This window comes from Ochotona princeps, chromosome 18, assembly GCF_030435755.1.
Source record: "Ochotona princeps isolate mOchPri1 chromosome 18, mOchPri1.hap1, whole genome shotgun sequence".
Lineage (NCBI taxonomy): Eukaryota > Metazoa > Chordata > Mammalia > Lagomorpha > Ochotonidae > Ochotona > Ochotona princeps.
The window spans coordinates 34269723-34295443 of NC_080849.1; the positions used below are offsets into that span (position 1 = coordinate 34269723).

General features: G+C 42.7%; 1 protein-coding gene and 1 non-coding gene across 3 annotated transcripts in view; one reads left to right on the top strand and one right to left on the bottom strand.

Moving 5' to 3' along the window:
- Positions 1-10882, top strand: part of PSMA8 (proteasome 20S subunit alpha 8) — a 39464-nt gene extending 28582 nt beyond the window's left edge. Inside the window, exons 5-7 of one of the 2 annotated variants that reach the window (XM_058676921.1) lie at positions 8636-8755; positions 8872-8934; positions 10433-10882. In XM_058676921.1, coding sequence (XP_058532904.1) covers positions 8636-8755; positions 8872-8934; positions 10433-10525 — 276 coding nt within the window. In that variant the 3' untranslated portion in view covers positions 10526-10882. The remainder of the gene's footprint in view (positions 1-8635; positions 8756-8871; positions 8935-10432) is intronic. The other variant, XM_004579577.4, reaches the window with a different exon arrangement.
- LOC118758127 (U6 spliceosomal RNA) lies at positions 8381-8484 on the bottom strand. Its single transcript, XR_004995550.1, has one exon. It is a non-coding gene; the product is annotated as a U6 spliceosomal RNA (small nuclear RNA).
- Positions 10883-25721: the final 14839 nt, after the last annotated feature.

The window sequence follows — 25721 nt, forward strand, 5'->3', positions numbered from 1 at the left end:
GCAGAGGATGGCCCAAAGCCTTAGGTCCATGAGTGGAAAGCCTGGAAGAAGCTGTTGGCTCCTGTTTTGGGTTGCCTCAGCCCCAGCCATTGTGGACATTTAGGGAATGAATTAGCAGATGGAAGATCTTTGTCTCTCCTCCCTGTAAATCTGACTTTCCAATAAAAATAAACACATCTTTAAAAAATTGTTGTAAGATTAAATACTATTGAAAACAAACACATGCCCAGTGCAGTAGCTCAAATGGCTAATCCTCCCTGTGCTGGTGCCAGGCTCCCATAGGGTTGTTGGTTCATGTCCCAGCTGCTCCACTTTCCATGCAGCTCCCTGCCTGTGGCCTGGGAAAGCAGCAGAGGATAGCCCGAATCCTTGGGACTTTTCACCTGTGTGCAGGGAGACCTGGAAGAAAGAAGCTCCTAGCTCCTAGCTTTGGATTGGCTGAGTTCTGGCTATTATGATATTTTGGGGAGTGAACCAATAGATGGAGGATGTTTCTGTCTCTCTTCTCTCTGTAAATCTACATTTCCAATAAAAATAAACAGATCTTTAAAAAATCGTATAGATTTTGCAGTTCCCTTTAACTATTAGAAATCAAATCCAGAAAATTTTAAATATTTATTAGTTTATTTTACAGTAGAGTAAACCGAGAGATTTAATACAGAAAACAAAAAATTCACTTATAAGGTTGTAGTTTCCACATTGCAATTAACTTCAAAGTTTTTTTTTTTTTTTTAATGTGAAAGACTGAGTTGCAGAGAGAAGGGGGCACAGATCTCTTACCCACTGGTTCACTCCCCAAATCAGAGCTGAGCTGATCTGAAACCAGGAGCCAGGAACTTCTTCTGGGTCTGCCATGTGAGTGCAGGCTCCCAAGGACTTGAGCCATGCTTATCTACTTTCATAGGCCATAACCAGGGAGCTGGATCAGAAATGAAGCATATAAGACAAGAACTCTTATTCATGTAGGATGCCAGTGCAGCAGGTAGAGGATTAGTCTACTCTGCCACGGCACTGGTCCCTGAAATTAACTTTTTAGAAACTAGCACCTCCTAATGGTCACACTTTTCTGAGAAGGGCATTAAAATATTTATTATGATGGGGCTGGTACCGTGGCTCAACAGGCTAAATCCTCCTCCTGAAGCATTGGCATCCTGTGTGGCACTGGTTCATGTCTGGCTGCTCCACTTCCAGTCAGCACCCTGCTTAGGACCTGGGAAAGCAGTGGAAGATGGCTCAAGGACCTGGACTCCTGCACTCATGTGGGAGACCTGGAAGAAGCTCCTAACTCCTGGCTTAGGATTGGCTCAGCTCCAGCATATGCAGTCATTTGGGGAGTGAACCAGTAAATGGAAAATCTCTCCTTCACTCTGTAAAAATATTTCAAATAAAAATAAATAATTAAGAAAATATTCCTCCTGATGTTTTGATGTAGCGTGTTAAATACCACCTACAACACCAGCATCCTGTTTCACTTCCCATCCAGCTTCCTGTTTATGTGACTAGAAAAGCAGCACAAGATTGCCCAAATACTTAGGTTCCTGCACTCACCTTGAGAGGATCTCATGGAGTTTGAAGCTGCTAGTTTGAAATGCCTGGCTGTTGCAGGCATTTAGGGAGTGAATCACCAAAGGGCAGAATTGTTTCTCTCTCTCTTTTTTTTTAAACATTTTTTAAAAGATTTATTTATTTTTATTACAAAGTCAGATATACAGAGAGGAGGAGAGACAGAGAGGAAGATCTTCCATCCAATGATTCACTCCCCAAGTGAGCCACAACAGCCAGGAACCAGGAACCTCCTCCAGGTCTCCCACGCGGGTTCAGGGTCCCAAAGCATTGGGCCGTCCTTGACTGCTTTCCCAGGCCAAAAGCAGGGAGCTGGATGGGAAGTAGAGCTGCCGGGATTAGAACCGGTGCCCATATGGGATCCCAGGGCATTCAAGGCGAGGACTTTAGCACCTAGGCCACGCCGCCGGGCCCAATTTTTTTCTCTTTTTATCTCTCTTTTCTCTGCAACTCTACTTTCCAAATAAATCTGAAAAGCATATACAGGGCCTGGCACAGTGGCCTAGTGGCTAACGTCCCTGCCTGCTATGTGCTGGGATCCCATATGGGCACTGGTACAAGTCCCGGCTGCTCCACTTCCCTTCCAGTTCCTTGCTTATGGCCTGGGAAAAGTCAAGGACGCAGCACCCATGTAGTAGTCTCAGAAGAAGCTCATGGCTCCTGGCTTCAGATTGGTTCAGCTCTGATCATTGCAGCCACTTGGGGAGTGAACCAGTGGACAGAAGATCTTTGTCTGTCCTTCTCTCTATGAATCTGACTTTCCAGTAAAAATTTAAAAGTCTTAAAATAAAATATAGCCTTCACTTAGGAATCCAGATACGAAGATTCCTCTTGAAAAATTTTTGATAAGATTTTTTCACAGAAGCATACTCTTCATTTTAATAGATTATGGACTAAACTATGTATCCTACAATTCCTAGGATGGAATCCTAACCACCAATGTGACTTTGGAGATAAGGCCTTTAGGAAAATAATTACAAGAATGTAAGGGAGGATCCTGATCTGGTTGGTTTGGTTGCTGTCAGAGAAAGAGACACTGTCTTTGGCATACACGTGCACTCACACCCATAGAAGAGAGGTCGCGGGAGCACCTGCTGGGAACACAGCCCTCTGCAAGCCAGGAAGAAAGCCCTCAGGACAAACCAAAGTGGCCAACACCTGGATCTCAGACTTCTAATCTCCAGAACTTGAGTGAATTAACTTCTGCTGTTCTGAACTATCCAATCTGCGTTATTTTGTTTCAGCAGACCAAACCGACTTTAGCAAGTACTGAGGTTAGTATTTTTAAGTGAATTAAATATTTTTTATATTTCTCAGTTTTAGTTTCTAATTATTGAGTCTGGATTTGATTATACTCTATTGTGCTTACATACTAAAAAATTAACCTGCTGCTAACTTTCTTGGATAACCACCAAAGATACAAGGCCCTTTGAATTAAAGAACAATGGACTTATGGTACAGCAAGCAGAATGAATGTTGCCATATTTGCATAGACTCCTTTTGTCCCGAGCTCCCATGGGGTTGATGTGTGTGACCTGATTGGATGCTGTGCACAGTGATCTCCTGCTCATGAGGACAACTAAGCAGGGAGAAGCTGCTACATCTACAGCAAGCCATGCTCTCTGTCCTTGGAAAGATGCTACTTTGTTTCAAGATTCCCAGCTGCATAGAGAGTCTTTAAAACAACTTTGCCTTAGGAACCAAGGATCCTGATCTCTTTCAACAATAGTGTGGGGACAGGCATTTGTCCCAGCAGGGCCTGGCTCTATATTTGATTCCAACTTCCTGCTGACACGAACTCTGGGAAGCAGCAGATGATGGCTCCGATGGTTGGGTGTCTACTATCCACTGGGGAGTCCTTGATGAAATTCCTAGCTTCCTACTTCAGCCTAATGTAGGCCTGCTCTGGTTCCAGCCACTCTGGGCATTTGGGAAGTGAACTGACAGGCGCATACTCTCACTCTTTCTTTCAGATAAAAATTATACAGCTGTTAAAAAAACCAAGAATACAGTAAATACCAATAAGTACAAACAAAAGTACTTTGGAAGCACAACTTTTTTAAGAGTTTAAATTGCAAGGATCAGTGATTTTTTTAACTTGCATTATTTATTTTAATTTTTTTTTAATTTTATTTTAATATTGATCACAATAAGCTGAGGAAGTTGCAGACTCATGTGGGTCTCCAAGTAGGATGGAGGTGAAGGTGGGTGAGATATGTGTTTTAGTTTTTGCTTTCTGTGTCTGCAGAAGTGGGGAGGGTGGGTGGGTGGGATGTGCACCATCCCTTGCTGTCAGACTGCACCAGCACCCAGCACAAGCTGCCAACTGCTGCAGCTCCCACTGCCCGGCCCAGCCCCAGCTCTGACATACACTAGTGGATACTGCAGCCTGTCGGGGCAACTCCAAAGATCCCCTACCATGTCTGCGTCCATTTCTCACTGGGGTTGCTGCCCAACCCTAGCCCTAACACTTGCCAGTGAATGTTGTAGTCTAGCCTGGCTCTCATGTGCATTAGCAGGTTTGTGGCCTTGCCTAACCCTGCCTACCCAAGCCTCAACTCTCATGGATTTTGGCAATCCAGTAGAGGCATCCCCCAAGACCTCCAGTAGGTTTTCATGATCCCAGCACCCTGGTTTTCCCAAGTGCTGGCCAGTGGTGCAGCCCAGCCTGGTATGGCCCACCCCCAACCCTGACACTCACTAGCAGGTGCTATGGCATAACCCAGTCTGGCCTGCCCTCAGTCCTGGCCCCAGTGCTGCAGCCTAGTAGCGGCAACCCCAAAGAACCTCAGACAGACTTGCCCCCAAGCACAGCTTACAGTGCCCGTGGGTGCTGTGACCTAGCCTGACCTGGTACATCCCCCGCCTTGGCTGTCGTGTGTGCAGGTCTTGGCCTGATCCAGGTAGACCTTCTAGATTCCCCCTTCTGATCTGCCCTGTCTCAACTTCCTCAGTTACCTGTGGATGCAGTGGCTTGTTCCATAGAAGCCTCAGAAGTCATTCCACATATGTCAAGCAAGCCCTTGGAGGCCCCTATTCCTGCTTGTCCCCAGACCCCCTCCCCAGGCAATGATTGCACTCCCAACCCACCAAGTACACTGTGGTAGCCAGGGTTGATAACCCTGTCGGTGCCCAGATTTTTTTCTTAAAGAAACAGATGATGAAATGTTTTGAAGGTTTATTTATTTGTTTGAAATAATAAGAGAGTAAAAGTGTTTCCATTTGCCTAATCATTCCCCCAGTGGCTATAATGGCTTGGATTTGGCTCAACCCAAGACTGAATGGATGAAGCTTTCAAGTCATCCACATGATTGACAGGGGCCCAAGCACTTCAGCCTTCTCTGCTGTTGATTCCCATTAGCAGGGTTGGAAGTAGAGCAGCCCAGACACAAACTGGCTCCGTTACAAGATGCCAGGTTTGCAGGCAGTGGGTTTACCTGCTACATCACAATACCAGCCCTAAGATGGTAAGTATTCAAGCTTCATAGACCATAAAGTGTCAGTTGCAACTACCAAACTCTGCCATATTCACATGAAAGTAGAAGTAGATAATATGTAAATGAATGTATGTGACTACTTTCCAAAGCTTTATTTAGAAACACAGGTAACTGGCCCACTGGCTGTAATTTTCTGACCCCTGAGAATAGGAAGCTGTGGAAATAATCTCTTACAGATTCATTGGGAACTCAAAAGCTGTTTGGGCTGTTCAGGTATTTATTATTTCATAAGCAACCAAAAACTAAGCCTACATTTTTTTTATCTTCAAATAATATTTTATAAGCCATTAGTTGCAAGAGTCAAGATTTTTTTTCACTTAAGGGGCCAGCATTGAGGCAGTGGATTAAACTGCCAGTTTACTATACTACACTATGCCAACATTCTATATCAGGCTGCTGGTTTCAAAGTGCTGGCTACTCTACTTCTAATTCAGCTGCCTACTAATACACCTGAGAAAGCCGAGGAAGATGATCGAAGTGTCTGGGCCCATTCCACCCAAATGGGAGACCAGGATGAGGCTACTTGTGCTTTTGTAGCTATCTGGGAGTGAACCAGCAGGTGAAAAATCTCTCTTTCTCTGTATGTGTGTGTATGTGTGTGAGACTTTCAAATAAATAAATTTTTTAAAAATTGTACACTCTTCCAAGTATCTGCTTTCTATTATTTACAGTGTAGCTTTTAAATTTGTAAGGATGTCAACCTACCCATTTATTTAAATTTTGTACTAAAATTTTCTCTTTTGGCAACAGCAGTGTGCCATAGAAGATTAAGCCTCTACCTGTGGTGCTGGCATCCCATGCGGTCACCAGTGTCCTGGCCGCTCCACTTCCCATCCAGCCTCCCCTCCCAGCGAGGGCAATAGAAAATGGTCCAAGGACGTAGGCCTCTGCACCTATGTGGGAGACCGGAAGAAGCTCCTGGCTTCAGATTGGTCCAGCTCCGGCGTTTGAGGCCACTTGGGGCGTGAACCAGTGGTTGGAAGATCTTTTTCTCTGTGTCTCCTTCTCTCTGTAAATCTGACTTTCCAATAAAAATAAATAAATCTTTGTAAAAAGTTCAGAGCCAAAAAATACTTTAAAAGCTATTTAATGTAACAATCTAATTTATTTGTGCTGAGAAACTCGTGGCCAGCTTCACTTTCTTTTTTATATCTCACAGCTAATGGAAATAGTAACTATTAATATTAAATATAACAAATGTAGCAAAATATAATAATTAAACATTTTATAAAATACTTACACAAATTAAAGATAAACAAAATGTAATAAATAATTGTAATAAATGTAATTATAAGTAAAGTTTGTTATTTGCTATCATATCGCTTTTCCTTATGAAGCTGAACAAACATATCCAGGATTTATTCTGTAAGTTCAAAGCCTTTAAATGAGAAAGAATGCTTTATATGCATCAGCCCAGGATCACATCGCTACCTAGGGCAGACAGCCAGGAAACCAGTGCAGCTTACAAGATTTTCTCTCTCTCTCTCTCTCTCTCTCTCTCGTAAGATTTATTCATTTATTTATTTGAAAGGCCAAGTTACAGAGAGAAAGATACAAATCTTCCATCTGCTAGTTCACTCCCCAAATGGCCATAACAGTCTGAGCTTGGCCAGTCCAAAGCTAGTTGCCAGAAGCTTCTTCCAGACCTCCTAACTGCGTGCAAGGGGCCCAGGCATTTTGGCCATTTGCTGCTGCTTTCACAGGTGTGTTAGCAGGAAGCTGGATAGGAAGTGGAGCAGCAAGCAGGGACTCAAACCAGTGCCCATATAGGATACCAGCACTGCAGGCAGCAGCTTTATTTGTTATACCACAGTGCCCACCTATACTTGATTTTCTTGATGTGTGTCTTAGAAGAAGCATGATCAACATAGACTATAAAGTTTAAATTCCATGAAAAACCAGTTCAGTGACAAAGATTATTGTTCTGGGAAGTGCGCAGGAAGTGCTGCTGGGATCAGCCTTCTGTGAAGGGAAGGACTCAGCATTGGGCACGGAGGGACCCATTAGGCAGCAGTGGGATCTCCTTGGAGATCTCAGTGGAGGCCACAGGGAGCACCAGGTCTGTGGTGGCTTTTCAGGGTGGGAGTTCTGTCCCTCTATAGCTGTGTTTTCAATAAAAATATATAAATCTTTATTATTTTTTTAGAGTCCATTTTCCAGGGCCAGCTTTCATGTAGCAGGTCCTACCACCCTGGCATCCCAGGTGTGTGCCAGTTCAAGTCTCAGCTGTTCTTTTTCTGTTTCTGATCCAGCTGCCTGCTGATGTGCCTGGGAAACATGGCAGAGAGCAGCCAAGTGGTTTGGGACCCTGCACCCACATGGGAGAGCTAGGAACAGGGCATTTCTGGTCCTGGCATAGGACAGGCCCTGTTCCAACTTTTGTAGTGAACCAGTGGATGGAAGATCTCTCTCTCTTTATAACTGCTGACTTTCAAATAAATAACTCTTGAAAAAAAGAAAAGAAAAACACATACCGTCTACTTACTAACTATAGCTATGCACTGAGGAAATTCATGGCCTCTTTTTTTCATCTGGTGAAAATTTCTAAAGAGTAAAAATAATGGGGGATGGAATTAAAGCCCTCTGGCTTATGAAGTCAAAGGAAATAAGGAATCAACAATGAGGTGACCACTGTACTTTATTCCAAGAAAATGAAGCTCCATGTAATTCATGCAAACAAACTTCCTCTTCTCATTGAAGTGTTTTTACTTCTTTCTTTTGGTGCTATATTGCAAAGCTAAAGGTTTTTGGGTTTTTGTTGTTGTTGCTGTTGTTCTGTTTTTTTCCTCTCCACATCTTTTGGAGTATCAACCTTTGGATCTTTTCTAGTTATTGGGGGTTGGGAAACATTAAAATACTAGAAAACATTGGCCAGTATTAAGCATTAGTATATTTTAAAATGGTAGTTGTGCCATCATTACAGATTCCTGAAAAAGTAACCAAATAAGCTGTTGAAAGGTTTGTGACATTTAAAAAAATATATGGGGCCCGGCACAATGGCCTAGCGGCTAAAGTCCTCGCCTTGAGTGCGCCGGGATCCCATATGGGCACCGGTTCTAATCCCAGCAGCTCCACTTCCCATCCAGCTCCCTGCTTTGGTCTGGGAAAGCAGTCGAGGATGGCCCAAATCTTTGGGACCCTGCACCCGCTTGGGAGACCCGGAAGAGGTTCCTGGTTCTCGGCATCGGATCGGTGCGTACGAGCCTGTTGCGGCTCACTTGGGGAGTGAATCATCGGACGGAAGATCTTCTTCTCTGTCTCTCCTCCTTTCTGTATTCTGTCTTTGCAATAAAAATAAATAAATCTTTAAATATATATATATACATATTGAACACTTTACAAATTTATGTGTCATCCTTATACAGGGGACATGTTGATCTCATTGTTCAATTTTAGATTGAACAATGCTAGCTTTTGAAACTAACACAATTTGCTACATTTTCAAATCTAAAATTTTCACTTTATAATTCTGTTAAGGAATGCTGAAGTAAACTCCTAACCCCAAATCTTTACTTAATAACCATTAATTTACTTATATTGCAATGATATGAGTAATTACCTCTTATTTTTTCAAGGCAAATGCAATAGGCCGAAGTGCTAAAACTGTTCGAGAATTTCTAGAAAAAAATTACACAGAAGATGCTATAGCAAATGACAATGAAGCTATTAAATTGGCAATAAGAGCTTTGCTGGAAGTAAGTGATCTTACATAGCGTATTCACAGAAGCATGTTTTTTCCCCTCATCCACTGATGTTTATTAAGTGCAAAAATTACTAAAATAATCCTGGTATTGTCTTTGTTTTACATTAGGTTGTCCAGTCTGGTGGGAAAAATATTGAACTTGCCATAATAAGAAGGAACCAACCTTTGAAGGTAAGTCATTAACCAAGCAGGGAAAATATGTATGGTACAAAGTATTCTTTTTTTTAAAGGACTTATTTATTTTTATTGCAAAGTCAGATATAGAGAGGAGGAGAGACAGAGAGGAAGATCTTCAGTCCAATGATTCACTCCCCAAGTGACTGCAATTGCCAGAGTTGTGCTGATCTGAAGCCAGGAACCAGAACCTCTCCCGGTTTCCCACGCTGGTGCAGAGTCCTAAGGCTTTGGGTTGTCTTCCGCTGCTTTCCCAGGCCACAAGCAGGGAACTGAATGGGAAGTGGAGCTGCCGGGATTAGAACCGGTGCCCATATGGGATCCCGGCGCATTGAAGACGAGGACTTAAGCCGCTAAGCCACCACACCAGGCCCTGGTACAAAGTATTCTAATGAACTTTTAAATATTGTTGATCCCTGAAAATCTTCATTTAACAATGAGACATCCATTAGCATCAGTTCACACCTTGGAGACTTCTGTTTGGTTTCTGTGGTCTAATGATCACTAATTTCTGTGTTTGTTATGAATTTATCGCTCTTTCTGTGTTGAGATCTCCATAGAGAGCTGCCCATTTAGTGTATGTTTCTGTAAGTCAGAACGCTCCTGAGTCAGTCCAGTCTGTGAATTCAGTGTTGTCACTGTCTTGCAGCGATGGACTTGGTGCACAGAGCCAATAATAACACATGGGGACTCTGATGGTCGAAAGCCGAAGTTTATTAATGGCATCATATACACCGAAGGTCATGCAGGATAAGGGAGGAGGTATTGAGCTTATCAACAAAGCCCATCAACTGTTTCTATACCCTTGTTTGGAACTCCTTTGTTTTGTGTAGCCCACCAAGTGTTCTCATTCACGTGCTGTCCACGCAGCTGTTCTCGTACAAACGATATCCACTCAGTTTTCATACAAATATTATCCTATCAATTGTAATCCTATGCTCCCTGACCACCTCGGGTCACAATGTCCCTTTACAAGTGTGGCATCTTTCTCAGGTAAATTCACTTCTGGTACCACACAGAAAGCTGTTATTCTTTCCATCTTTTTAGATCTTGTGAAATCCAGGTAAAATTGCAGTCGGTTTTTCAGCTGCCTATCTTACGTAATTGCTGGCTCTCCAGGCTTCTGGCATATTACTGTCCTCGCCCATTTGATTGTCTGTTGGTCTTATGGAAAGTCTAACAGTATCACTCATCTGCCTTTTGTCAGCCCTTATGAATTAAAACTGCTTAACTAAAGTAAATTATGCAGAATATTATAACAGAGACCAAGGCTTAGCTTGCTACACCACAGTATTGGCCCCTGCCTTTCTTTATTGGCATAATGTTGGAAATACCAGAAATCTGGATTTATCTGTAATTGCTACAAATGCTAACTTTTAAACCTTTTGTTTAAAAGTTATTAACTTATAAAGAAAAATAGAAATGCACAAATAGTGAATTTCTGAATTAAAATATATATAATGAAATTTGTTTTTAAATTTTTTTTTCTTTCCAGATGTTCAGTGCCAAAGAAATTGAATTACAAGTCACTGAAATAGAGAAGGAAAAGGAAGAAGCAGAGAAGAAAAAATCAAAGAAGTCTACCTAATTCTGAGGATGACCACTGGGAGCTTTCCTGTTATGTTGGATTTTTGGAATTACTTAGTGAAGTTTTAGAGAAAATAAGTTATGTTGTAGCATTGCATTTCATACTTACCTGCTGAATTGAGAATGCCAGGCTCATAGCTGCCTATAGTCTATTACATAGACAAACAGATTACTGTGAGCATTTGCTTTGAAAGGTCATTCCAGTAATTGTTGAAAGTAGCCATAATTCCAGATAAACCTGGGATCATCAACCTTCCAATTTGTTATTGTTCTTCATACTTGAAAACTTAATTTTAAAACATTTAATTTGAAAAAAACTTCATGGTGTAGCTTGAGTACTGACTGTCAGTTTGATATGTAGTTTTTCTAAAATAAATAGTGAATTGCATTTGAGGTTAAAATCCTTGTGTTGGTATGAGTTGTCAAAATTGTGAGTGCATTCTTCTTTTTTAATTATCACATTTATTTTATTTTCACTGTGTAATATATTGTTTTGTTTATAGATCAAATGCTAAAAATATAATCTAGATAGGAAACATATGACAAACTTCCCAGGACACCTTAGCCTGAGCCAGGAAAATGAGGAGAGAGATTTAGATTTTTTTACCTTGTATCAAGCATATCTAGTATGTTAGGCCTGTTCCATGTATGCAGTTATGTAAGCATTTACTTGATGCTTGGCACTGGTAGGTTTATTAAGAGGAACAAAAAAAAAATGTACATAGGGATGAAGCAAGGGCATCTGGCCTGGTGGTTAAGCTGGCCCTTCACCCACCCTCCTGCCACCCATCAATACCTGGCTCTGACTCCCACTTTGTATCCTGTGAGGCAGTGGTAGGGACCTGAGTAGGTGGTTTCCTGCCTCCCACAGGGGACACCTGGATGAAGTTTCCTGCTCCTAGTTTTGTTTCTTGGCTGGGGCCACTGTGGACATTTGGGAAATAAACTAGCAAGATGGGCACTATCTCTCAGTCTCTTTCTCAAATTTCTTAGAAAGTCTTTTAAAAACTCCCTACAGAGAAGTTTAGCCCACATGGCCCACAAAATCTCTTTGGAACTAGCATTGTGGTGCAGTTGATCAAGCCACAGTCGCTAACACAGGCATATCATTGGAGGTTTTTCCACCTCAAATCCAGCTTCCTGCTACTGCTTTGGGAAAGCAGAAGATAGCCTAAGTTATTAAGTCCCTGCAACCCATGTGGGAGACCCGGAAGAAGCTCCTGGCTCCTGGCCTCAGCCTGGCCCAGCCCTGGCCATTGGTACCATTTGGGAAGTGAACCAGCAGATGAACAATCTTTCATGTCTTTCTTGCAGAAGCATGGAAAACTCACGGGAGATAATAAAGAATTAGCTCATTCCAGCACCTGTTGTAATATCTAAAGCCCTGATGGATATGTTCAGATGTGAGTGATGGCGCAGCAAGGCAAAGAACAGAAGTCGATATTTAAAAAGTATTAAGACTTTACAGAACCATCTTGTTGGTGTTAGTCTTGATTCAAATTAATGTGGCTTCCAGCTGCTACACTTCATATCTTTCTGACAAGGGATTGGCATTGTGGTTAAGCAAGCCAAACTTCTATCTGCAGCACCAGCATCCCATATGAGGTCTGGCTTGAGTCCTGGCTGCTCCACTTTTGATTCAGTTTCCTGATAATATGCCTGGGAAAACGTTGAAGGATGGCTCAAGTGCTTGGGTCCCGGCACCCAAAGGTGCAGGCTCCAGGCTCCTGGCTCCTGGCTTCGAATTGGCTGAGCTCCGTTCATTGCAGCCACTTAGGGAATGAACCAGAAGATGGAAGATATTTCTCTCTGACAATTTGACTTTCTAATAAAAATAAATTAATTAAAAAAAAAAAAGAATATTCTTGGGCCCAGCATGGTAGCCTCACCTTACATACACTGGGATCCCATATGGGCACCGGTTCGTGTCCCAGTAGCCCCGCTTCCCATCCAGCTGCCTGCTTGTGGCCTGGGAAAGCAGTTGAGGACAGCCCAAAGCCTTGGGACTCTGCACCACCATGGGAGACCGGGAGAGGCTCTGATCCTGGCTTCAGACCGGCACAGCTCTGGCCATTGCTGCTGCTTGGGGAGTGAACCATCGGACTGAAAATCTTCCTCTGTCTCTCCTCCTCTCAGTATGCCTGACTTTCCAATAAAAAAAGAATATTCTTAAGCAATAAATTTATATATCTTTTAATATGTAATAAAGCAAGAAGTACACATAAGACCCTTCTATTATTTATCATATTAAGAAGATTGATCAGGAAAATTGCTGGTATGGATTACCCAATGAACTAAACTCTTATCATGAACCAATATTTAATACTGAAATAACCCACACACTGTCAATTTTGTTTTCAAATTTGTTTTTTTTGTAAAAAACGAAAATTGTAGACATATCATCTTAAGGCAAAAAACCTGACAGCATTAATTGCCAATGACAGGGCCCGGCGGCGTGGCCTAGCGGCTAAAGTCCTCGCCTTGAAAGCCCCGGGATCCCATATGGGCGCCGGTTCTAATCCCGGCAGCGCCACTTCCCATCCAGCTCCCTGCTTGTGGCCTGGGAAAAGCAGTTGAGGACGGCCCAAGGCTTTGGGACACTGCACCCGCGTGGGAGACCCGGAAGAGGTTCCAGGTTCCCGGCTTCGGATCGGCGCGCATCGGCCCGTTGCGGCTCACTTGGGGAGTGAATCATCGGACGGAAGATCTTCCTCTCTGTCTCTCCTCCTCTGTATATCTGACTGTAATAAAATGAATAAATCTTAAAAAAAAAAAATTGCCAATGACAAAATTCAAAATTTGAAACAGAATTACACTTTCAGAAGATTTGTGTGTGCTATTGTGAGACTGACAGCTTCCCATCACACAGAACTGATGAGCGGGTAATGGGAAAATATTGTAGTCAGTCCCTATCCTTGGATGCTGTTTTCCAAGTCTCCCGTGGATGCCTGAAAGAACAGGTATTACTGAACATTGTATTATGTTTCTATACACACACCTAACTATGATAAACTTTAATTTATAGATAGACACAGTGAGAAAGTAACAAAAATAGCTAAATATGCAATGAGCAAGAGTAACAATATTCCACAATAAAGGTTATGTGATTATGATCTCGCACTGGATGGGATGACGTTGTGACAATGCTGATCTTCTGCCTATGACACTGACATCCTATATGGATGTTGGTTTAAGTCCTCGCTGCTCCACTTCTGATCCAGCTGCCTGTTAATGCATCTGGGAAAGCAGGTCCCTGCACCCACATGGGAGAGCGACCCAGCGGAGGCTCCTGGCTTCTAGCTTCCGACTGCTTCAGCTCTAGCCATTGCAGCCATTTGGAGAATGAACTAGCAGATAGAAGATTCTTTCTCTCTGTCTTTCCTTCCTTTTCTGTGACTCTGCCTTTCAAATAAATAAAAAATAAATAAGATATTCAAGACATATTATTGTATTTTAAAAAAATTAATTTCTTTGGAAGTCAAAGTTACATAGTAAGAGGAAGAGAGAGACACCTTCCATCCACTGGCTCATTCCCCAGATGGCCACAATGGCCAGAACTGAGTCAGACCAAATCTAGAAACTTCATCAAGGTCTTGCATATAGGTAGCAAGGGTCTAAACACTTGGGCGATGTGCTGCTGCTTTTCCCAGGAGATTAGCAAGGAGCTGGAGCGTGAATGGAGCAGGCCAGGATATGAGTGCCCATATGGGCTGCCAGGGTTGCAGACAGCACCTTTACCCACTGTGCCAGATTGCTGGACCCCTCACCCATCTTGTTGTAGTCTTGTGAGTTACAGAGCCTGTGTGTTGGGATGACAGGAGGTGAGCGATGAAGGCAATATGATGTATGTGGCATTGGAAGGAAGGGACACATAAACACTAATGCTAATGTTATATACTGTGGTTTCAATATAGTTTGCATCCTCCAAAATACATGTTGAAATTGTGGCAGTATTGAGAGGCAGGGTTTTAAGAAGTGATTAGGTTAAGCATGCTTAATGTCTTTCTTGAAGGACTGTGATGATTTACAAGACAATGAGTTCTTGCTCTTGTGACTGGATTAGTTACCATATAAGCAGATTCTTATAAAATGGGGCCACCCCTCTTCCATACATGCACGCTTGCCCTTCTGCTTTTTGCCATAAATTTCACTGGCAGAAAGCAATCACCAGAGGCCAAGCAGAAGCTGGTGCTGTGCTCTGGGACTCCCCAGCCTTCAGCATCAGGTATTCTGGAACAGAACAGATGATGGGCTAAGACACCACAACAGTCAATTTGATAAGGAGAGGACCATAAAGGGTGGATGGCACAGAGCACGGATCTGCTGGACACAGCAGTGGTTCAAGTTCCCAGACACGATTGAGCAAGATGTGAGATTTCATAATGCTACTCAGAATGGTGCAGCTTAAAATTTATGAATGTTTATTTCTTGAATTCTCCATGTCATATTTTTTCATTGACAGTTGGTAACTGAAGTTGTGGAACTTTTTGATGTTGTACAATGAAATACTCATGTCAATATTTGACAGATCTGAGTAATTTAGTAAACCAATATTTTCCAAAATCTTGCACAATGTAGCAAAATCACTCATGAGCAAAATTCCACTCAAAGAAGTGTCATGTAACCAATGAGCTATATTATAATAAAATGTAATATGATTGATATGATTTCAAATTTCCACATTGCAACTTAAAAAAGAACACACATGTTAAGTTTTGATGTAGCATAAGACAGAATATCAAAAAAACCTAAAAAAAGCTATTAAAATATTCTTCCCTTTGCCAACCATGTATCTGTTTGAGTCCATATTTTCTTCATGTTGAATCAAAATAACATCTTTGCAACGGACTAAATGCCTAATCAGATATGCAATCCAACTGTCTTTTTCCCTTCATTCATTTTTGGAAAAAAAATATAGCTATATTTCATCAAAAATATTGATCCAATATTACAAGCAACTGTGACATATGTGCTACTTCTTGGTGTCTTCTCCTTCAGCCACAAATCCCCCTTGCTTTGCCTGCCTTGGTGATTCTGGAGCTGGTCATTTCTCCTTGGCCGCCTGATGAAGTGTTCCTTTTGGTCAATAGAGGGCGCTGGAGGGATACTGCGAGCCATCCTTCTACATTCCCACGTTCCATTATTATTGCTCAGTGCAGATGAACTCCAGTTACACCCTCAGGCTGTGCTTTGATCACTTGTAATGGCTTTAGAGGTCCCAAAGGCCCATCCCCTCCAGCGAATGTCTTCACACTTCAGCCTGTGGGTTCCTACATCTCTTTGAGATTTGAATCTTAGACCTCTGGAGTAGCCTCACTGAAGCCCTTGGTCCTTTTGCCCTCTGCTTGTTCTCCACACAGAGCAGCTTCTTGCTCTCATCTGTTTTGTGCAGTTATAACACAATACCACAGGCAGCGTAATGTGTAATGAGCAGAAGTTTATTTGGGTTAGTCTGGAGGTTAAGTCTGAGGTCAAGTGACTGCATCAAGTGAGGGTCTTCTTACTGCAAGATTACCTGGTGGTAGGGGGTGGCCACCACATAGGCAAGAGAAAGAGAGAAGGGTGAATTCTTGTTTTTATCAGGTGCTCCATCCTGCCATCATTAAGCCACTCCTGGGACAACGGCATTACTCCATGTATGAGGACAGAGTCCATGTCCTCCTCTCCTTTTAAAGGTCCCACCTCTCAATACCACTGCATTGGGAAATAAGTTTCCAAGACATGAAGGGCCAGAGTCGTGGCACAGCACATTAAGCCATTACCCATGATGCTGTGATTCATATGAGCACATGCTCGAGTCGCAGCTGCTCCATTTTTCTATTCAGCTCTCTGCTAATGCACTTGGGAAAGGAGCAGAACACGACCTACGTACCTGGATCCCTGCCACACACATCGGAGACCCATATGAAGTTCATTCTTCTGGGTTCAGCCTGGTCCAACAGTAGCCATTGCGGCAATGTGGACAGTAAAGCAGAAGATGAAAGATTCTCACTTTCTTTGTCATTGTGCCTTTCAAAAAATAAAGATAACTTTAAAAAGAAAAAATGTTTCCAACACATGAACTTTGGGATACACATTCAAACCATAGCAATGATATTTCTGGATCCCTACTACTTTTTAAGTCCTTTTTCAGATTTTCAAATACTTAGCCACCTTCTATTAATCAATATTTATTTTTCTTTTATCAAGTAACTAGTAGGATATCTGTCCCCCAAATGGATCCTGGCAAATATAACATATAATGAGATTTTTTTGTTGCTATTTTAAAGTAGAAAAGCACTGCAAAGTTTCTGTTTTAAATTCTAGTTTGGTAAGTATCAATAGATACAATCCATATAAATAAAGAATCTTGGCAGTCCTAATAACTTTGACTGCAAAATTTCCTTGAGATGAAATGTTTTGAGAAGAGCTGCTTTACTATAAATCTTGCTATTTTTTTAAAGTTTTTTTTTTTATTGCAAAGTCAGATATACAGAGAGGAAGATCTTTCGTCCGATGATTCACTCCCCAAGCAGCCTCAGCAGCTAGAGCTGAGCCTATCCGAAGCCAGGAGCCTCTTCCTGGTCTCCCACGCAGGTGCAGGGTCCCAAAGCTTTGGGCCATCCTCGACTGCTTGCCCAGGCCACAAGCAGGGAGCTGGATGGGAGGTGGAGCCGCCAGGATAAGGAAGTGGAGCCGCAGGGATTAAAACTGGCACCCATAGGGGATCCCGCCATATTCAAGGTGAGGAATTTAACCTCTGTGCTATCATACCTCTGCATTAATGAATTCTTTAAAAAGAAAGAGAGAAAGAGGAGAGGAACCAAGGGAAATGTTTGAGTAAGAAACTGGTAAGTTACTATCTAGCCAGAGACACCAATTTGGACAAGTAATCAAGCACCTCGTCACCTTCTGAGAGCTATAGCAGCCAAGCGACAGACTACAATGCCTTATATTAGTATAAGAAAAGTTGCGTTGAAGAAATGGGAAGAAAAGCACTGCCCGAGTCACCCTATCCCCAGCTCCAGGAGCACACTGTGGAGAGACACCTCTAATGGGGGAGAAAGAGGGAACTGGAGCCCAGCATCAGGTCCATTACAATAACAATCATGGTTAAACAGGGCTGCAAATTCATGGTGTCAATATTTACACAGGTTATTCTTTTTTATTTTTTTTAAAGATGTATTGTTATTGGAAAGCCGGATATACAGAGAGGAGGAGAGACAGAGAGGAAGATCTTCCATCCGATGTTTCACTCCCCAAGTGAGCGCAACAGGCCGGTGCGCGCCAATCCGATGAACCAGGAACCTCTTCCGGGTGCAGGGTCCCAAAGCTTTGGGCCATCCTCGACTGCTTTCCCAGGCCACAAGCAGGGAGCTGGACGGGAAGTGGAGCTGCCGGGATTAGAACCTGCGCCCATATGGGATCCCGGGGCTTTCAAGGCGAGGACTTTAGCCGCTAGGCCACGCCCCTGGGCCCAGGTTATTCTTTTTTTAAAAAAAAAGACATTACACTTGAAAGATATATTTACAGAGAGGGAAAGATCTTCCAGCTGCTGGTTCATTCTCAAGTGGTGACAACTGCCAGAACTGAGCAGATCTGAAGCCAGGAGCCAGGAGCTTCACCCAGGTCTTCCACTTAGGTGCAACATCCCAAGGATATGAGCCATCCTCCACTGCTTTTCTAGGCTATAAGCAGGGAGCTGGGCGGGAAGTGGACTATCCAGGACACGAACTGGCACTCGTATGGGATGTTGGTGCTTGGCGGTGGAGGATTAGACTGTTGAGCTACCAAACCAGCCCCTCACTATCCTTTTTCTTTTTTAAGTATTTATTTGAAGGCAGAGCAATAAAGAGGAAGGAAGGGAGAGAGAGAGAGATCTTCTAAACTCTTGTTCATTCAAGAGACAGCACCACAGCCAAGTTTGCCCCAGGCTAAAGCCTTGTATTCCATCTGGATCTCCCACATGGATGGCAGCAGCCCAAGTGATTGGGTAATCATCTTCTGTCCTCCATAGTGGATTAACAAGAATCTGGACCAGAAGTGGAGCAGCCATGACTCTGAATGGCACTAAAATGGGATGCTGGTGTCACAAGCAGCAGCTTCACGGACCCGGTGGCGTGGCCTAGCGGCTAAAGTCCTCGCCTTGAATGCAGCAGCTTCACGTTGTTTGTGCCACAATTTTGACTCCTTGAGTGTCTTTTCTGACCACATTGCAACAAAACTAGTAATTAGCAACAAAACAAAACTTTGGAAACCAGACAAAAACATAGAATTCAAACAACTTACTCCTGAAAGGCCAATGAATCGAGGAAGAAATTAAAAAAGAAAATGAAATGTTTTTCAAAATGAATGACAATGGGAACACAGCGTGCCAGAACCTTAGGAAATATACAAATGCAATACCAAGACGGAAGTTTCTTTTTTTTTTAAAAGATTTATTTATTTTCTTTACAAAGTCAGATATACACAGAGGAGGAGAGACAGAGAGGAAGATCTTCCGTCCGATGATTCACTCCCCAAGTGAGCGCAACAGCCAGTGCTGTGCCGATCCAAAGCTGGGAGCCAGGAACTTTCTCCAGGTCTCCCACACGGGTGCAGGGTCCCAAGGCTTTGGGCCGTCCTCTACTGCCCTCCCAGGCCACAAGCAGGGAGCTGGATGGGAAGTGGAGCTGCCGGGATTAGAACCGGCACCCATATGGGATCCTGGGGCGTTCAAGGCGAGGACTTTAGCCGCTAGGCCACGCCACCGGGCTCTAGACGAAAGTTTCTAAGAAGTAATACCTACATCAAAAAGGTGGCAGGATTCCATAAGGAGGCCAGTTCGTGTCTAGACTGTTCCACTTCCCATTGAGCTTCCTGCTTTGGACTGAGACAGCTGGGGAGGATGCCCAAGTACTTGGGCCCTTATACCCACATGGGAGACTTGGATGAAGTTCCTGGCTCCTGGTTTCAGACCAGTCCAGCTCTCACTGCTGCAGCCACTTAGGTAGTAAACTAGCAGTTAGAAGATCTCTCCGTATCTTTCTTCTCTCTGCAAATCTGCCTTTCAAATAAAAATAAAAAATCTTTTTTAAAAAAGGCATCAAGTGCTCACATAATTTATCACTGTACCCATTTTACCTTAAGGAACTGGAAAAACAAGTTAAAAATTCTTCCAGTGGACCGAAGCGCTTGGTCCCTGAACACAATGGCAGCTTGGGATGAAGTTCCTGGTTCCCGGGTTTGGCCCAGCTCCTGCCAGTGTGGCCATTTGGGGATGAACTAGCAGATGGAAAATCTTTCTTTGTTCTCCCTTTCTCTCTCTCTCTCTCTCTCTCAAATTGATTTTTTTTAAGGAGATCTGTTGATTAAATAATTGTGCCAATACTGAATTTTCTGATTCTACATAAGTGAAAGTCATTGTAGAGAATTTCTGAGTACATTGAAGTATTTAGTGGGAAAAAAGGTAATGTTTGAAACTGACTTTGAAGTGGTTTATGCAACTAAGTATATATATATGGTTAATTCTTGTTAGGTAAGGGAGTTATATTCTATAAAGTGACTGCAAAAGCTGAAATAGGAAATACTTAATTTTTTTTAAAGATTTGTTTTTACATTTTTTGGAAAAGCAGATTTACAGAGAGGAGGAGAGACAAAAATCTTTCATTGCTGGTTCACTCTCCAAATGGCCGCAATGACCAGAGCTGAGTCATTCCAAAGTCAGGGGCCAGGAGCTTCTTTAGGATTTCCCACATGGGTGTGTAGGATCCCAAGGCTTTGGACCATTGTCCACTGCTTTCCCAGGCCACAAACAGGGAACTTGGAAGTGGAGCAGCCAGGACACAAACTGGCTCCATATGAGATCCAGGCACTTCAAGGGGGAGGATTAGCTCATACAGCCACTGCAGTAGGCCCAAAAGACTCAATCGTTGCTGCTATGGAGAATTCAGGTTTTATTCCGGAACCTCCAGTTGTAACTTTTAGTTTTGTACCAATCAACCTTATTTTATGGGTGCTTGTGGCTTGTGCCTTTTAAAATTTATTTACTTACTTATTTGAAAGAATGACCAAGAAAAAAGGGAGAGTTTTTAGCCACTGTTTCACCTTCCAAATGACTGCAACAACCAGGTCTGGGCCTGACAGAAACTAGAAACTCCACTTCTGGGTCTTCTACATGTATAGCACAGGCCCCGCCCATTCGGGTAATTTTCCACTTTTTTTTTTTTTTTTTTTTTTTTTATGCACATTAGCAGGAAACTAGACGAGAAATGGAGTAGCTGGGACTTAAACTGGAATGCTGAACGTGGATGCCATTTGCGTGTCAATTGTTTAACCCATTGTAGCACAACCCCACCTCCATTGTGTTTTTGTTTAGATACATCATTAATATGTTGTTGATTTCTTAACATATGTGCCTCTCCACCACGTGTGTTTTCTATGCAGGCACAGCATTTTTGCACATAGAAACGCTAGATCTTTTTTCAGCAGCATGCCTGGGGGCAATTTCAGCACTAACAAGAACACAAAAATATGAGGATTAAGGCACTAAGTAGACTACAAAAAATGATGCTTATTTTATGATAGGATAGCTGAAATACGAGGCTCAACGCAATGCCATCTTGTTCAGTGTCAGCTGGGGAAAATATGCAGGTCAGCTGACTCAAACTTTTGTTGCTGTTAGCATTTCTGTGCAAGATTGCAAAGGTGGAGGCTGGCGCTATGTAGTATGTTAAGCTTTCTTGGCTGCTCTGTTTCTGACCCAGCTCCCTGCTCACGTGGCTGGGAAAGTAGCAGAGGATGACGCAAGTCCTTGGGCCCCTCCTCTCCTTGAAGTGGGAGACCAGGAAGAAGCTCATGGCTTTGGACCAGCCCAGCTCCAGCTTTTGCAGCCTTCTGGGAAATGAACCAGCAAATGGAAGCTCCTCTCTGTCTCTCCTTATGTGTGAATCTGCCTTTCAAATAAAAGTAAAATAAATCCTTAAAAAATATATTGCAAAGGTTCTTTGAGCAGCAATTTCTAGGTTACGAATATATCTTATTAATGTAGACGAATTCACAACTATCAACTATAGAAATAATTAATATCATGTGTGCTCATATACACATCTATTTCTTTTTTTTTTTGAAGATTTATTCATTTTATTACAGCCAGATATACACAGAGGAGGAGAGACAGAGAGGAAGATCTTCCATCCGATGATTCACTCCCCAAGTGAGAAGCAAAGGGCCGGTGCGCGCCGATCCAATGCCGGGAACCTGGAACCTCTTCCGGGTCTCCCACGCGGGTGCAGTGTCCCAATGCATTGGGCCGTCCTCAACTGCTTTCCCAGGCCACAAGCAGGGAGCTGGATGGGAAGTGGAGCTGCCGGGATTAGAACCGGCGCCCATATGAGATCCCGGGGCTTTCAAGGCGAGGACTTAAGCCACTAGGCCATGCCGCCGGGCCCTACACATCTATTTCTATATAAAAAGTGACAGCAAGTTGTAACAAGCTGATCAAAGAGTTAAAAATGGGTGAGTTTGAAGGATTTGTGGGAGTCATAAATAATATTGCTAGCTACTCTTCTGTACCGAAATAATTTCAAAATAAATTTAAATAATGACAAGAAGTTTATACTACTCTTAGAATGTTTCCATTACTTTCACTGGAATGCCACATGACCTTTAAGACCCTTCATACTCTGGCTCCTCTGTCCAACAGCATTTGGGTCTCTCTCCCCCGAGCCCCACTTACTCTGACCAATTCCACTGGCATCCTTTCAATTCCTGGAACATTTGTCTAGTTCCCTATCTGAATTACAGTCTGTCCATTATTCTCATTCAAAGCATATTGTTCTGTTCTTTCACAGCATTTATCATAATTTGTCACCATGTATGCAAACAATGTATTACTGATCAAAACATGTTCCGAATAAATGATAATTATGAAGACATTTTAGACATAGAATTATACAAGTGAGCTGCTTTAGATACGTAGGCATGGGAAATCATTTAGGCAATGTTAAGTTCTAAATGGTATCTGAAAGTATTTATCCATTTCACATATAAGAAATAACAGTTCTCTGAGGCTGCTTTTTTTTTTTTTTTTTTTTTTGAGAGACTGAGAGAAAGAAACAGAAACAAAAACAAACAAAACAAAAAATGAGAGTGGGTTTGTTGGCTTACTCCATCCCCAACATGCCTGGAATGGCTGGAGTTTCTCTGGTGGGTGGTGAAGGCTGAATTGATTGAGCCATCATCTGATGCCCCCCAGGATCTGCATTAGCAGGAAATTGGAAACGAGACCTGAACTCGGACTCAAGCCAGGCACTCCAATATGGGCTGCAGGTAATTTAACTAGTTACCAGCCACTTCTGTTGGTTCTTGGCTTATGCTAAGAAGGCCTTCACCATCACATTTCAGGGAGTTTTCTCTTGTCAAGGTTAACCCGTGACTTCCATATCATGTTTCAGTATCTAATGCCATTTCTCATTTTACTTGACCTGTCAGTTGCACTTGAGAAGTCTGAGCACCCTCTTCATCTGAGTCTCAGTCACCTGCTATTCCAGGATTCCACACTCTCCTGATTTTCTCAGTAGAGACTCTACCACCATTTTGTTCTTGCTGAGTTCTCCTCAAACTCACCTTCTTAAAATTATTATCATTTAAAAATGTTTACTTTGAAAGAGAGGATGTCCATCTGCTGGTGCACTATCCAAATAAATGCCTGTAACAGCCAAGCAGCTAAAACCACGAGCTTGGAACTCAACCTGGATTCCAGGCAGGTGGTGGATTTCCAAATATGTAGGTCCAGACTTGCTGCATTCCAGGGTCTCGATTTGCAGGAACCAGGGTCAGGAACCACAACTGAGAGTGGAGCCCCGGTACTCTCCTAAGAGATGCAGGTGTCTTAATTGGTATCTTCATCAGTAGTTACACACTTTTCCCCAACTTGACTTTTAGAATCAAAGTACTTAACTCTGACCTGTTTTGTTCTCCATGTATACTCTCGTCTGAGTTCAGCGGTTTTAATAATTAAATAATTACATACCTAAACCTATCTGGCTACATTTCTTCCTTGAATTCTGGATTTGTATATTCAGTTACTTACTCTACACATTACCATAATATGCTTTGTATTCTATTAAAAAGTACCTGGGTCTAGGTGCTTTATAAAGAAGAAAGGTTTAGTTTGGATCACAGTTCCTGAGGGCTGATGGGGCAGCCCTAACTGGTGGGGCCTTTGCTGCATCACAGCAGAGCATGGCAGGAATTCACAAGAGAGACACTGAAAGACACACACACACACACACACACACACACACACTCATCACAGGGAGAGAAAGCAAGCAAGAGCGATTCAGACCAGGGCTAACAACTTTCCACCAGCAGTACTAATCTACTCAGTACATAAGAGCTAAAATTCCCTCAACACATGATTAAATTCATTCATGAGGGTAGAACTCCTGTGACCTAATTATCTCTTAATTACATCTTGACAGTGCTGCATTGAGGGACTAAGCATCACTGTGAGTTTGGGTGGGAACAAACCACAGCAGATATAAATCAGCAGTTCAAAGTTTTATGTACTTGTATTGGAAAGGCAGACAAGATTTATGGAGAGAATGAGAGAGAAAGATCTTCCATCTGCTGGTTCACTCCCCAAATGGCTGCAACTATAGATGCTGATCTAATCCCAAGCCAGGAGTTGGAGACTTCTTCTGGGTCTCCCACACTGGTGTAGGGTCCCAAGGCTTTGAACCATCCCCTGCTACTTTCCCAGGCCATAAGCAGGGCGCTGGATAGGAAGAGGAGCAGCGAGGACACGAACTGTTGCCCACATGGGATCTTGGTACTTGCAAGGCTAGAATGTAGCCATTCAGCCTTTGTGCTGTGCCCAAAACAAGCACTTCAAATAAAAATATCCATGGCTTTCCAAAAATCCTTAAAACCTTCCCCTCTCTATTTACCACTATCAGGAAAACATGTTGGCCCTGCTGTAAAAACATCTCCAGGATCTGATTATGTTTTGTTACCTCCACCACTATCACCCTGGTCTAAGATCATCTCTTGCCTTTACCAGCAGCCTCCTTATGAGGTCTTCCTGCTGTCTGTCTCTGTGCTCATGGTTTATTCACACAGCAGCCACAATGAATGAAGCTTTAAAGCATAAGTTTGATTATGTCATAGAGTTGCCCAAACTCTCCCAATGCCTCCCGTCTAACTACTAACAGAAGGCGTAATTCTTATCCGGGGCCACAAGCTGCAGTATGAGTCTGCTGCCTTCTCTTTCCTTGCCTCTCCACATAGCAACCGTGTTTTCTGTGACTCTTTGGAGTCTGCATCCTGGTCCTGGGAGTGAAGCTACCACCTGTAATGCTGATATCCCTCACTAGAGCACAGTTTTAAGTCCTGGATGCTTGACTTCTGATACAGCTCCCTAGTAATGTGCCTGGGGAAGTATCAAAGATGGCCCAAGAGCTTGGGTCACTGCTACAAATGTGGAGAGCTTGGCTCCTGGCTTCTGCCTGGTCCAGCTCTCGTTGTTACGGTCACTTAGGTGAATCAGCAGACAGAAGACCTCTCTATCACTCTGCCTTTCAAATAAATACATTGAAGTTTTTTTTTTCACAGAGTGGTGAATTTTGATTCATTTTCTGAAGAAACTTTAGGTACTTCAAAAATTAAAACTATGATGTGAATAATTTATGTTTTCTACTCAATAACTATATCTTAGTCTTTGGTTTTGCCAAAGTTGAATTGTGTTATTCTTGAACATGCAAAATGGTGAAAAATTGTAAATATGAATCTTGTACCTGTTCATACTTTTGTTTTACTATCTGATTCAGTGAATATTGTATTTAGATATTCAATGACATAGTCCCTTATTAAATTTTTTAAAAATTTATTTATTTATCTTAAAGACAGAGTGCAGTGACAGAGAGAGCGGGAGAGACAGAAAGTGAGGTCTTCCATCTGTTGGCTCACTCGAAATGAATGCAACAGCGGGGGCTGGGTAAGCCTGTTGGTAGTAACTTGGATTCATCCCGGACTCCTACGTGTGTGGCGGGGCCAAAGCACTTGGGCCATCTTCTGCTGCTTTCCTTGGAACATTAGTACGAAGCCACACCAGAAGCAGAACAGCTTAGATCTGAACCATATGAGATGTAGGCAGTACAAACCACAGCTCAACCCACTGAGCCACAGGGCTTACTCCCACAGCCCATTGTTTAAAAGGTAAGTGAAGGACAGGTGCT